The 12,265-nt window shown below is 57.2% G+C and overlaps 8 protein-coding genes across 8 annotated transcripts in view; 6 read left to right on the top strand and 2 right to left on the bottom strand.

Moving 5' to 3' along the window:
* VTJ04DRAFT_2798 (uncharacterized protein) overlaps positions 1 to 360 on the top strand; it is a gene marked incomplete at both ends in the record, with an annotated part of 1,655 nt that extends 1,295 nt beyond the window's left edge. Inside the window, one exon of the mRNA XM_069360626.1 lies at positions 65 to 360. Coding sequence (XP_069221319.1) covers positions 65 to 360 — 296 coding nt within the window. The remainder of the gene's footprint in view (positions 1 to 64) is intronic.
* Positions 361 to 363: 3 nt separating this feature from the next.
* Positions 364 to 603, bottom strand: VTJ04DRAFT_2797 (uncharacterized protein; the record flags this gene model as incomplete). The annotated part of the gene is made up of 1 exon (XM_069360625.1): positions 364 to 603. The coding sequence occupies one exon, from the start codon at positions 601 to 603 to the stop codon at positions 364 to 366; it is 240 nt and encodes a 79-aa protein (XP_069221318.1).
* Positions 604 to 2,753: 2,150 nt separating this feature from the next.
* VTJ04DRAFT_2796 (uncharacterized protein) lies at positions 2,754 to 5,320 on the top strand (the record flags this gene model as incomplete). The annotated part of the gene is made up of 2 exons (XM_069360624.1): positions 2,754 to 3,050; positions 3,107 to 5,320. The coding sequence occupies 2 exons, from the start codon at positions 2,754 to 2,756 to the stop codon at positions 5,318 to 5,320; spliced, it is 2,511 nt and encodes an 836-aa protein (XP_069221317.1).
* Positions 5,321 to 5,366: 46 nt separating this feature from the next.
* Positions 5,367 to 6,017, top strand: VTJ04DRAFT_2795 (uncharacterized protein; the record flags this gene model as incomplete). Its single annotated transcript, XM_069360623.1, has 2 exons — positions 5,367 to 5,533; positions 5,762 to 6,017. The coding sequence occupies 2 exons, from the start codon at positions 5,367 to 5,369 to the stop codon at positions 6,015 to 6,017; spliced, it is 423 nt and encodes a 140-aa protein (XP_069221316.1).
* Positions 6,018 to 6,064: 47 nt separating this feature from the next.
* VTJ04DRAFT_2794 (uncharacterized protein) lies at positions 6,065 to 7,280 on the bottom strand (the record flags this gene model as incomplete). Its single annotated transcript, XM_069360622.1, has 2 exons — positions 6,065 to 6,988; positions 7,161 to 7,280. 2 exons carry the CDS (start codon positions 7,278 to 7,280, stop codon positions 6,065 to 6,067), a joined length of 1,044 nt encoding a protein of 347 aa, XP_069221315.1.
* A 1,117-nt stretch (positions 7,281 to 8,397) lies between these two features.
* Positions 8,398 to 10,619, top strand: VTJ04DRAFT_2793 (uncharacterized protein; the record flags this gene model as incomplete). Its single annotated transcript, XM_069360621.1, has 3 exons — positions 8,398 to 8,495; positions 8,562 to 9,237; positions 9,297 to 10,619. The coding sequence occupies 3 exons, from the start codon at positions 8,398 to 8,400 to the stop codon at positions 10,617 to 10,619; spliced, it is 2,097 nt and encodes a 698-aa protein (XP_069221314.1).
* Positions 10,620 to 10,724: 105 nt separating this feature from the next.
* Positions 10,725 to 11,309, top strand: VTJ04DRAFT_2792 (uncharacterized protein; the record flags this gene model as incomplete). Its single annotated transcript, XM_069360620.1, has 1 exon — positions 10,725 to 11,309. The coding sequence occupies one exon, from the start codon at positions 10,725 to 10,727 to the stop codon at positions 11,307 to 11,309; it is 585 nt and encodes a 194-aa protein (XP_069221313.1).
* A 589-nt stretch (positions 11,310 to 11,898) lies between these two features.
* On the top strand, positions 11,899 to 12,245 carry VTJ04DRAFT_2791 (uncharacterized protein; the record flags this gene model as incomplete). The annotated part of the gene is made up of 2 exons (XM_069360619.1): positions 11,899 to 12,056; positions 12,125 to 12,245. 2 exons carry the CDS (start codon positions 11,899 to 11,901, stop codon positions 12,243 to 12,245), a joined length of 279 nt encoding a protein of 92 aa, XP_069221312.1.
* Positions 12,246 to 12,265: the final 20 nt, after the last annotated feature.

The following is a 12,265-nucleotide window of genomic DNA, read 5'->3' as shown; positions in this document are numbered from 1 at the left end:
TTTTTTGGTTTCGGGCAGGGGCGCACCCCTTCAACTTCATTCACTTGCTGACGCAGAGGTACAGACATCACCATCCGCTACCTCAACGAGTCCGACAAGGCCTCGCTGCCGCGCATCCTCCAGTTTTCGAGCGAGGACCGGTATACCAAATACGAGATCTGCCAGGTGTTTGCCGAGATCATGGGCGCGCCGATGGACCGCATCGAGCCCAACACGGAAGGCAACGACCCCAATGCCACCGTCCAGCGACCCTACGACTGCCATCTCAGCACGCTGGTGCTGCAAGATCTGGGCATTGACGTGTCGACGCAGGACTTTGTCGGTTGGTGGAGGCGCGAGTGCAGGGCTTTCCGGCATTGATTTTCATTCATTTTCTCTCTCTCTCTCTCCCCCAACCACCAGGTTCGCTGGCGATGTGGCGGACGTGGAACATGTCGGTGAAAAATGGCGGGTGACGCGCAGGACAGCGGAGGACAGCGCAGGAATGTCTGGTGCCGTGCCAGTGTGAGACGCGGGGAGCCGGGAAGACGCGTCGATCATAGACTTGAATGTTGGTGAGGCATGCTCTTCTGCAGACTTGTGCGGGTGGTTGGTGTACGACATGGAGGCTTAACTAGGGCTGGCTTCGCACATGCCTGACTCAGTAGTCGTTAGGTAATCGATGCTCGGAGAGAGATGGCCTTCTGTGCCGATAGTTTTTTTACATCTCTCATCCATGTTGCTTCATGCCCGCCTCGAGAGACATGCTTGACCCCATTCCGTGATGAGGCAGGAGACAATGGACGCGCATCAACATGTCTGTGGTCATTTGAATGTGTGTGGGATTGTGGTTGCGTGCTGTCAAGAGAGATACAGAAGAAGATTTATTTGAGCGTGTCCTGTTTTCTTTTGGCGGTCGACCTCAGCTTGTGAGTCTGGATGCGCGCGGCATGTGGATATACTCTCTGTCCCAGCGATACAAGTTCGGCCACGCTGCCTTCTAGATTCCCATCGACATCGCCATCTGCAACAAGCCTGCAATCTTAGCTGACCCGCCTCTACGGACCTCATCTCGGCATCCGGGCCGCATGTTACCCATGTGCTGCCGGGTTGTTGGTTGCATCGTCTGAACATCCAGCGAAACTTTGCCGGAGAAAAATCGAATCGATCGGCCCAGCCAAGCCCGATTCCCAGCATTTCCAGGGGCAGCACAGCTGAAACCCAGCCAACAAGAGCACGCACCGCCGCTGGGGAAGCACCACTTTGACAGCAGATCCCTGCCTGTCGACGGCTGGGTTGAGGCCTGGACCTGCTGTGACGGGATGTCGCGCTCGACACCAACCACCGACGGATACTTGGACAGTGCTGACCGAGGTGAAGTGCAAGAAGAGAAATCGCAAGTCAAGGTGGACGTGGCAGCAGCAATATAATAATAATACCAACAGTAATAACAGTGGCGATTTGACCTGGAAAAGCAGCCCGGGCAGCCGTCTCAGACCACGCCCAGCAATCCTTCCCGCTTCCAACAAGAGGTCCGGGACAAGAAGTCGGGCACCACCGCCGCCACCACCACTTCGCACCACCACCAAGGACACGGACACCAAGGACACCAAGGACGGAGCGGGGAGGCTGCTGCAAGTCGACGGCGCTAGCAGCAAACTGGACCAGAGCCCAGAACAGGAAAATCTCAAGACAGCCCCCTCCTTTTGTTCTCCAGCAGACAATTTGCTGGCAGCGCTGGAGTGGGCTGAAGACAGCAGTCGGGAATCCCGTAGCGGTGACCTTGGTAGCAGCGCGGGCCGTGATACTACTATTACCGCAAAGTCGCCGCCGCGCTCCTCGGTGAGGACTTACAAGCTCCGTCGTCCTCCTCCTGGTTTTGCGAGCGCTCTCCCCCGGCCACCCCAACCACCACTTCGCCAGCCTGACGTCAATCCTGGACATGGGAGACGGCCCCTCCCGCTCTCTGCTCGGCCCGGTTATACCAACATCTCGTCCCCTGAGCATCGGAATCGTCAGCAACATCGGCTTGGCGAACAAAATCAAGCACCGTCAAGCCGCGTATTCGATGCCGTCCCGGTCCTGGTGACACAACCGAAACCCGTCGTCCGCAGCATTCCTTCTGATTCAGGGCTTCCAGCCCAACTTGTAACTGCGCCGCCCAAGGATTCTTTCTCTGACAGGCTTGTCTTTCGCTCCCAAAAGACCCCTGCCTCCTTCCTGCCCACGCCAACCTCCTCTCCAAGTTCGGTGGCAGCCAGATCGGCTAGGTCGCCGTCTACCTTCTCATCTTCAGTCTCGGCGTCATCAACCACCTCCTCCACGCCGACATCACTGTCTCCGTGTTCCTCCCCGGCCACTCCGCGCTCCCCGCTAGAGCAGCGCTGCCGCCGTCCTTACCCTTACTCCCCTCCTCTTACTCAATTGCATTGTCCATCTAGGCATTTCCAGCCTGCAAAGAAGCAGAATCAATATAGTTCTCGCTGTCGCCAGCCAGACCAGGACCAGCATCATCAGCGGCAGCATTATCCACGGCCTCCCCGGGCCCAGGAGCGGTTGCATACAGCGGACAACATTGCACCAGCCAAGCAGCGGTCTTTGAATGCTGGTGCCCAGAACCAGACGTCGCCGCGCGCAGCCGTTGACACCTCGGAACAGCCCGAGCGCCAGCGGACGACTAGTAAAACAGCGTCACCACCCCCCAGAGCAATCTTCCCGCGGCTGCAGACGGTACCAACGGCAAACGACAACCCCCAGATATGTTGTATCAGACCATGCAGGAACCAGCTTCACCACAAAAGCAGCCCAGCTCTCCACGCCGGAAACATGGCTCGCTGCGCGGGAGATTTGGGTTCTTCTCCTCCCACAAGCATAATGCTGCGGATTCGGGGTCGCAACATCAACATACCCTCAAAAAGCGGCCTCCTCCATTGCAGACCTCGGGGTTGACGACCGACTCGGTCCGCTCTGCAGACGCTATACAGTCGCCCACCTATCTGGACTCCCCGGCATTCCGGTCTTTCCCAGAGATGGCGCGCAGGTCTATCGAGGCACAAAATCCCACCGCCAAGGTACGTGCCCTCTTGACCACCATGTGAAACAGGCGCTGACTAGGGAGGTGCTATAGGCTGTGGTGGTGAGGTTTCGCACCACCAACATGACCATCCTCATCACCAAGGAGACGACCGCCGACGGCCTGGTTGGCGAATGCGCCCGGATCCTAGGGCCGCGCAAGATCGATCCCTCCACCTGCGCCGTTATTGAACCGTGCCTCGGCGGGTCGCTTACAAGACGACTCCGCCGGTACGAGCGCGTTTGGGATGTGATGGAGAGTTGGGATGATGGGGCGACCAATTCGCTGATCATCCAACCTGATGTTGAGGATCCAGACGGCGAGCTCAGCCTTGACAGTGTCCCACATACGTTTCTGGAACCTGAAGGCTTTATAATATCCATGTACTGGCAGCAGAAGCCGGGCAAGTGGAGCGTGCGTTACATCACTCTTCGCGACACCGGGCACATGTTCGCGTCCAAGAAGGAGAACTGGAAATCCAACGACAAGGACGTCGTGCGACTCTGTCATCTCAGCGACTTTGATTTATACACGCCCACCGAGGCCGAGCTGCGCAAGAAACTGAAGCCCCCTAAGCGGTACTGCTTTGCGATTCGCAGCCAGCAGCGAGCGTCGTTATTTGCCAACTCAACAAGCCATTACGTGCACTTTTTCTGTACCGACAATTCCCAGGCGGCCAGGAGATTCCGTTCCCAGGTGCACGGCTGGAGGAGCTGGTACTTGGTCAACAAGAAGCTGAGACTGTATGACCCTCCGGAGAGTCCGACGTCGCCGGGGTTCGCCCACCACAGCCATCGGACGTCGATGGACCAAACTCTGTTGAACAAGCAGTTGGCGGATTCAGGGCCCAGGCCGGCTACCTCGTCGCACCGCGAAAATACACTTCCAGATGCAGGAAGTCCACCCACCCGACGGCTGTCGATAGGACATAGCAAGAAACCGGAGCAACCCTCCGTTTTCGCCCCAGGGGGTCTCCTCGGCGAGATATACGAGGAGCGCAAGCAAGTTCTTCAGGAGAGACAACGGCGCAGTACGGTGACAGCCAAGGACGAGGGACCCTTTGTCAGCGGGCCGACCTTAGTCAACAGCACCAGAAACCGCGCTAGCACAGGCGCCACATATGATAACAGCGGCCGGCCACACACGAGCGGGTCGGATGGGAGCCATGGGCCAGGGCCGCAGTCCTCGTGGTTCCCATCCGCGATTCAGCACTCGGCAGAACAGCGTCTTGCCAGGGAGCGAGAACAGGCCATGATGACCACGGGAGGGCTGGCACGGCGCCCCAGCACTGCGTCCCACGCCCCATCGTTGTTGACGAGGTCGCGCTCCGTCCGGAATCAGGACCCACGATATCCCCCTTTGCCGCCAACCAAGCGCGATAGCCAGCACTACCAGCAGCAGGAAGAGTTCCAGCCACAATCACTACTGCAACAACGCGAACAACAACAACAACAACAACAACAGCAGCAGCAGCAGCAACAACAACAACAATACCATCACCACGACCAACCCTATACCCAGAGCCATGATATCGACAGCCCAACCCACCACCAATCCCACCAAAAACCCCTTATCGACCTCACCCCAACCTTCGTCGAACCCCCGCAATGGTCCCGCGCAAAACGCGGCCGTCCCGTCCGTCCCCCCGAAGGCGCTCCCCTCATCGACTTCGCCACGGGCAACGCCCTGCCGCCTAGCACGGCGCCGAGGCGTCGCGTCGACGGCGGTGCGGAACCGCCGCCGGCGAGGCTGATTCGCCGGCCTGAAGAGGGCTTGGCTTCTCCTCCGACCAGCAACGGTGGCGGTAGTGGCGGGGGAACAACGTTGATGGATCAGTACGAGGCGCGTGCGGCTGCTGCGAGGGCTAGGGCGAGGTCTATAACGAGAGGGAGGGGAGCAGCAGAGGGGGGGACATTGGACGAGTATGTGTTAGGGTCAGGGTCAGGGTCAGGGTCGGGGTCAGCGGCTGCTGAACTGGCTAGGAGGAACACTGTCCGCAGCATCGCCGGCAGCGGCAGCGGCAGCACCAGGCCTGTAACGGCGGGAGGACTTCTTGGTAGGAGTGGTTCGGTTAGGTCCACGAGGGGGAGGTTGGTGAGTGATGCGGATCGGGACGTGGAGAGGGTCCGAGCTGGGTTGGTGGGGTTGGGCTTGGGCTTGGAATCTTCAGCACAGAAACAACAACACCAACAGGGGCAGCAGACATTGTTACAGCAGCAGGAGTTGTTGTCACAGATTCGGAGGGAGAGGTCGATGAGGTATCGTTAGATTACCTGATTACCTACCTTGTTCACTGGAACTGGGGGTGCATGACATGGTTATGAAGCACATTATCTCGTATCAGCATAGGCATGTGGCGGGAGCAGGAGCGGATTGGATCGTTGTATGGGTTTGGTATAATGTCAATGATGGGAAACGGGCGGTTTTACATGAACTGAATGCCCAGGACGAACGGTTTCCTTATTTGTTCCGGTCTTTGGAGTTTTAGAAGAGAGGTTTCGATCCTTGGTTGGCAGGCAGGCGGGACGTATGTACTCGATAGAAACCAAGGGGGTTTGGATCACACAATAGATACCTGAGGTAGGGATAGAGAGTTTTCATCCGGGTCGACATTTGTTGGACCTCAGATCGAACGACTTGGTGGTCCGTCTTTGTGTCTTTTTTGAGAGTTCTTCTGTCTAGTATCGAAAGCAAGCCACGTTAAGGTAGCTCAGGAACATCCCTCCCTCCTCCGTGTTGTTGGGTTCCCTTCCTTCCCCTGTTCGTCTCGGCATTACAAAATGGGTATTCATTAGGTACCAAGGCACCTGAAGTGCCAACTCTGGCTTCAGCAGGGTATGATTTTTTTTTCTTGTTTTCTGTTTTTTTCCTCCTTCCCCCACAAGGCACACCAAGATATATCCTTTCCTTCCTTTCTAGAATCCCAAAATGGACCTTCAATTTCCTCCACTCACTCACTCACTAACTCTCTTCGTTCAGACAGAGATGATAAGACGAAGCGACAAAGCAAGCTTATTTGCTGCGCTTGTAGATCTTGGCGAGGAAGGCCTCGAAGATGCCCTTCTTGAGGCCCTTGGACTCGTCAACCTTGTCGATCATGGCGCGGATCTCGCCGACCACCTTCTCCTCGTAGTCCTTGTAGCGCTGCTCGAGCTGGAGCTCGTCGTAGAGCTTCTTGACGCGCGCCTCCTTCTCCTTGTCCTTGCGGCCGTAGTTCTCCTCGAGCAGCTTGCGCTGCTCCGGGGTGACGATGGCCAGGGCCTGGTTGATGAGCCACGAGCACTTGTTGTCCATAATGTCGGTGCCGATCTTGCCGATGACCTCGGGCAGGCCGAAGTTGTCGAGGTAGTCGTCCTGGATCTGGAAGTACTCGCCCAGGGGGATCAGGATGTTCTCGGCCTGCTTGAGGTTCTCCGGGGTGGCCAGGTCGAGCAGGTACAGGGAGAGAGCGACGGGGAGGTAGAAGCTGTAGTAGGCCGTCTTGTAGATGACGATGAAGCGGTACTTGTCCATGCTGAAGTTGTCGAGGTCGACCTTGTCCTCGGGGGCGGTGAGGAGGTCGCAGAGCTGGCCGATCTCGGTCTGGTAGGTGACCTCGTGGAAGAGCTCGATGAGGTCAACGTAGCGCGGATGGGTGCGGAAGTACTTCTTCAGGAGGGTGTAGATGGCTGCCTCGAGCATGAAGGCGTCGTTAATCGCGTTCAGACCGACGCCCTCGTTGCGGTACCAGCAGGGCTTGCCGCGGCGGGTGATGCTGCAGTCCATGATGTCGTCCGAGACGAGGAAGAAGGCCTGGAGCAGCTCCGTGAGCCAGCCCAGGGTGGCCGCCTGGAAGTATTCCTCCTCGGTCAGGGGGCGGCCCAGGAGGATGGAGGTCGAGTCCACGACCGACATGCCGCGGTTGCATTTGCCGCCGACGACGTTGACTTCAAGAGACTACGAAACGGAAAGGCGAAGGCGCCAATGGTCAGCGAGCAGCGCGCGGCAGTGGGAGGAGGGTAGAGACTGGTTCTGCGCAGAGAGCGGGATATATTGACGCGGCACGGCGGCAAAGGACCGTCCAGCACGAGCTCCAGCGACACCATCATCATTCACAGCAGCAACACACCTTCTTGTAATGCTCATAGGCCTGCTGGGGGAGGTTGTAGGAGCGGGCCTGCTCCAGGAGAACCTCCTCAAGTTTGGGGAAGACGGCCTCGAACTCCTTGAGAGTAGTCTTTTGAGCCATGATTGCGGTTTGGTGGGGGTGATTGGGGATTCGAGCTGGCGGAGGAGGTTTACAATTGGGATGTGGAAGAAGGACAAGAAGCCCAAGAGAGGGTGGACTGGCGGAGAAATGCTTTTGTATGTCCTATCGGAGATGTGTTGGGGAGACGGTGCCACAGGAGAGGGGCCTAAAGACACGGACGGATGGAGGTGGGCCGCCACAAGACGAAGGCAACGGACAAACGTGACGGTCAAGGGGGTTCAACAAAGCGACGGAACCCGACGAATGACAGAGCAATTCGCCGGTTGGGCTCCGATCTGAGTTTGGCCTTTCCTTCTTTGCGCAATTGTGGGGTTGGGTCAGGTAGGTACCTGATCTCAAGTCCTGCCTTGAGCCGTGATAAGAGGAAAGAGGCGAATCTACGAGTAAAGACAAGCCCCGCGTTTCCCTTTTCCTCGAGTGTGCAGCTCCTGCCACATGCTCTGTTGAAATATTTTGGCGGTGAGGGGCACCCTTGCTCGAAGAATTACCAAAACGGGATAAAGCGGGGCAGCAGCAAGGGCACCAGGAACCGGCAATTCCCATTGTTCAACCCCACCCACAGTGCGATGCCACCCCAAAGCGCCGCAAACCGCGCGTCATCTGCGGCAGACGCGTCTGTCATGACAGGTCGCAGTGGTGTTCGTCATCGTACTACCAACTTCTAGCTGTGTACCTGAGCTCAGGTACCTGAATCGTAGAACCCCTCCAACTCAGCAGCGCAACATGGGCTGCCATTGAACTCCAATCTGTCGGTCCATGGCACACAAGGAACCCGACACGAACCACAGCGACGGGACCACCTCAATCATAGAACGCTGCAGCACCACTTGCAGACAGACTCGTGCTCTTTGCCTTGGCTCCGCAGGCGCAATTGATATCGACGTCCTCGATACTACCTGGACAATAGACGAGACGAACCCGACAGTCGACACATGAGCAACAATACCAACACCGTCTTCTCTCTATATTCGGTGCTTCATTATTCTCTTTTCCTTCCTCGTCCTCTCGATACAACAACGTCATATCGCCGACAGCTTACGGGACCAGCAACACCAACAATTGCGCCGTCCTGATATCATCTTCCGAGTCGCCTGCCATGGGACTCTCCGCCAAAGACTCCCTGCAACTGAGGGAGGCTCTGCAGATTGCCGTTGTGAAGTGTTCCGAGCGGTGTTTATACCAATCAGCAAAATGGTACGCATAATCATCAACAATGTTGATATCTCCGTGTTGATTTCTGACATGGCTTGTCGAACACAGGGCCGCCGAGCTGCTCGATGCCCTCCCCGAGCCCGACATAGACTCCCAGATGGCTGAGGATGTACCCGAGCCTCCCGTTCACCCAGCTTTCACCACGAACCCTGACCCCGCGGAAGCCGCTCTCGAGGCCCATGAGCTGAGCCGTTACCTCCTCGCCAAGTCCTTTTTCGACTGCAAGGAGTTCGAACGATGCGCCGCCGTCTTCCTGCCCGAGCCTCTGCTGGCCAGCCTGCTCGGGACCGACCCGGCAGAAATTGCTCCGGCCAAGGGCAAAGGCAAGGCCCGCGCTGCTGCCCCAGTCACGTCTGACTACTCCCTGCCTGAACTCAGCCAGAAGAGTTTGTTCTTGGCCTTGTATGCCAAGGTGATCGCCGGCGAGAAGCACAAGGACGAGGAGGCAGAGATGATCATGGGGCCTCAAGACTCGGGCGCCATCGTGAACAAACAACTGGTCGTTGTCAGCCGCTTCCTCGCACGCTGGTTTGCTGACCGTAAGGCGGACGAAGCAAACTATCCACCGAGTCAGGGCTTTCTCGAGTATCTTTACGGTATGGTGTTGGCCAAGGAAAAGAACGACAATTTGGCCTTGGAATATCTCATGCAAAGTGTTCACATCTTCCCGTGGAATTGGGGCGCCTGGCAGGAGATAACAAACTTGATATCGAGGGTTGAACAGGTGAGTTCACGCAGCCCAACTCTGGACTGTTTCGTCACTGACGATGCGATCCCCTTTAGTTGAATAAGATTGCTCCTCACCTCCCTCAAAACATCATGTCATTCATCTTCCATGCCAATGCTGCCGTCAACCTCTACCAGCAGGGCCCCGATCAGGCCGCCTCCATCAACGACCTCCTCAGCATCTTCCCAACGTCTTCATTCCTCCTGACATGTAAAGCCCTTCTCTGCTACCATTCCAAGGATTTATTTGCTGCGGAACAGGAGTTTAATAAGATCCTGGCTCTACACCCGCACCGCCTCGACGCCCTGGACCATTATTCCAACATACTTTATGTCCTCAACCGGCGGCCCAAGTTGGCATTTTTGGCACATTTATGCTCCAACATAGACAAGTTCCGCCCCGAATCCTGCGTCGTCATCGGAAACTACTACTCCCTCCTGTCCCTTCACGAAAAGGCCGTTCAATACTTCCGCCGCGCCCTCACCCTCGACCGGTCGTGTCTATCTGCCTGGACCCTGATGGGCCACGAATACGTCGAACTCAAAAACACCCACGCCGCCATCGAATCCTACCGCCGCGCAGTCGACGTCAACCGCCGCGATTACCGCGCATGGTACGGCCTAGGCCAGACGTACGAGGTGCTCGAGATGCACGCTTACGCGCTCTGGTATTACAAGAAGGCAGCGGGCCTGCGTCCGTGGGATGCCAAGATGTGGCAGGCCGTCGGATCGTGCCTGCAAAAGATGGGCCGCGACCGCGATGGCATCAAAGCCCTCAAGCGCGCCCTCCTCGCCGAAAGCTATTACGACGCTGCCGCCCAACCCCCGGCAAGCGGCTTTACCAGCACCGCGGACCGCATGGCCCAGATGGACCCGGAGGTTTTGTTGCAAATCGCCACCATGTACGACCGCCTCGGCGAGCTGGAGGAGGCGAAGGCCTACATGGAGCTCTGCCTGGCTCAGGAGGAGGGTATCAACGCAGCCGGAACCGCCGACGAGAGCCGCGGCGGCTTGGGCGAATCCATGGCCATGCCGGACAATTCCCCGGGCTCCGACGCCGCTGGAGACGCCGAAGCCGACGCCGGTCCCCGCGACCCGGCCGGTACCGGCACCGGCGTCACCTTCGCCACAAGCAAGGCGCGCATGTGGCTGGCCCGCTACGCCATTCAGACGCGCGACTACGCCACGGCGAACCGGCTTGCCATGGAGCTGTGTCAAGACGGCGTCGAGGTGGAGGAGGCCAAAGCGCTTATGCGCCAGGCGCGGTCGGGGATGGCGGAACTTGGTCAAGGAGCAGGGCCTGCGTCGTCGTCGTCTGCCGCTGCCACGGAGGAGCTGGGCGCGCAATACCACCACCACCACCGGCAGCCCCGGAGCTAGAGGCCGCCGTCGCCGGTGAGAGCAGAAGAATTGGCGAGGGGCGGGCTTTCGAGGATACTCCAGCGCCTGAGGCAGGAGAGTAGGCAGGAGTTTCACCGCCGGTTTATGCAGAGTCAGGGGTGGTGGCCTTATGATGATGCTGAGTCTGGGTCTGGGTCTGGTTCGGGGTTGGGCACGGGTTCAGCATCGGGATCCGCTTCGGCTTCAGTATCTGCTTTCGCCTCTGCGTTTGCCGCCACATCGAGATCCGGATCGACCGAGATCGCGGAACCAGGCCCGTCGTCGTCTTCCCCCGCGTCTGTGAGTACTTCGTCGACGACGATACGTCTCCGGGACGAGCTTGAAGGGTCGGATGAAGAAGGGGAGGGAGAAGAAGAAGAAACTGCACAATCAGCAGCTGAGGATGCTCCCGAGGAACCAGGCGATGATCATCCTCATGATGAGGAGGAAAACGAGGAGGAGGTGGAGGAAGAAGAAGATGATGATGATGCCGCGAGTGCTACCAGCAGCAGCCGCACTAGCAGTAGCAGCAGCACAGACACGGTCAGGGCCGCCGATGATCAAAACAATTACCAGCCATCGGGTCGCCGGCGGAGGAGGAGTAGTACTACTACCACCGGGGTGCGCACCGGGCCACCACCAAGGGAGTGGACACGCGGGAGCACCGGCCGGTTGGCATCGAGAGATTGATTCTGATTTGGTTTTGGTTTGGTTGGGTGGGTGCAGGGAAAGATGGATGGTTCCGTTTGGTTTTTGCTTTCTAGATAGTTGAAAAGGGAGAACCAGTTGAAGATGATGGACGACGACGAAAACGACAATGACAACGAGAACGATGACTGCGGGTTGCAGAGTTCCACAGTACCTAGCGGCGACAGAGATAGAGATGGTGAAAGCTAACCAACGTCCCAATGATACAACCGTTGGCACCAGGAAGATAAGAAACGAGTTGAGTGGGAAGCTGGGGTTTATGGTGAGTCGGTTAGGCTAGGCTACTAGTGAAGATGATGCCTTGATGCCTATTGAAAGCGCATGAGAACAAGCTGGATAAAAGTTATCAAGGGGTGAGCACCCGTCATGGGGGTAGTAGCATGAGTTCCATCCATCCAGTCTTGAGAAAGGTTTGTTGAGGTCGAAAGTGAGACAGCCGCTCAGAGCCTCTTTTTTACACCTCCTGACTGACCACGGGTGTTGATAACACAAGCGGACTGTCTGAACACCGTATATGAATGATAATGTGCATTAGCGTTACGTCTAAGTAAGCATTAGTTACTTATCTGCAATGGCTGATGTTTGTTTTCCGCTGCCCTGGTATCTCGGTGACCCTTCCCTTCCCGTCTCCCAGCCCCTGAACCAGCGCCCCAAACCTGTGTGTTCCCCATTTCCTGTCCAAAACATGAACGACTTACAGAAAACACAAAACGCCGCCTTCATGCTTCTGTCCGTCCGGTTTCCCCCCGTAACTCCCAATTGCCCTATCCTTTCCTCCCTCCCATTTTCTTTGGAAGTGGAAAATATCAAAAACTCGTGCGCTATGCCACCCGTATTCGATTGATCCCATCCATATTACCACCCCCGTGGTCGTCGTGGGTATTTGCGGTGAAGAAGAAGAAACGAGGCAGGAGATAAAAACACAAGAACAAGCCCAT

This window comes from Mycothermus thermophilus (genome assembly GCF_041956435.1).
Source record: "Mycothermus thermophilus strain CBS 625.91 unplaced genomic scaffold VTJ04scaffold_2, whole genome shotgun sequence".
Taxonomy (NCBI): domain Eukaryota; kingdom Fungi; phylum Ascomycota; class Sordariomycetes; order Sordariales; family Chaetomiaceae; genus Mycothermus; species Mycothermus thermophilus.
This window is presented reverse-complemented; position numbering and strand designations above follow the sequence as displayed.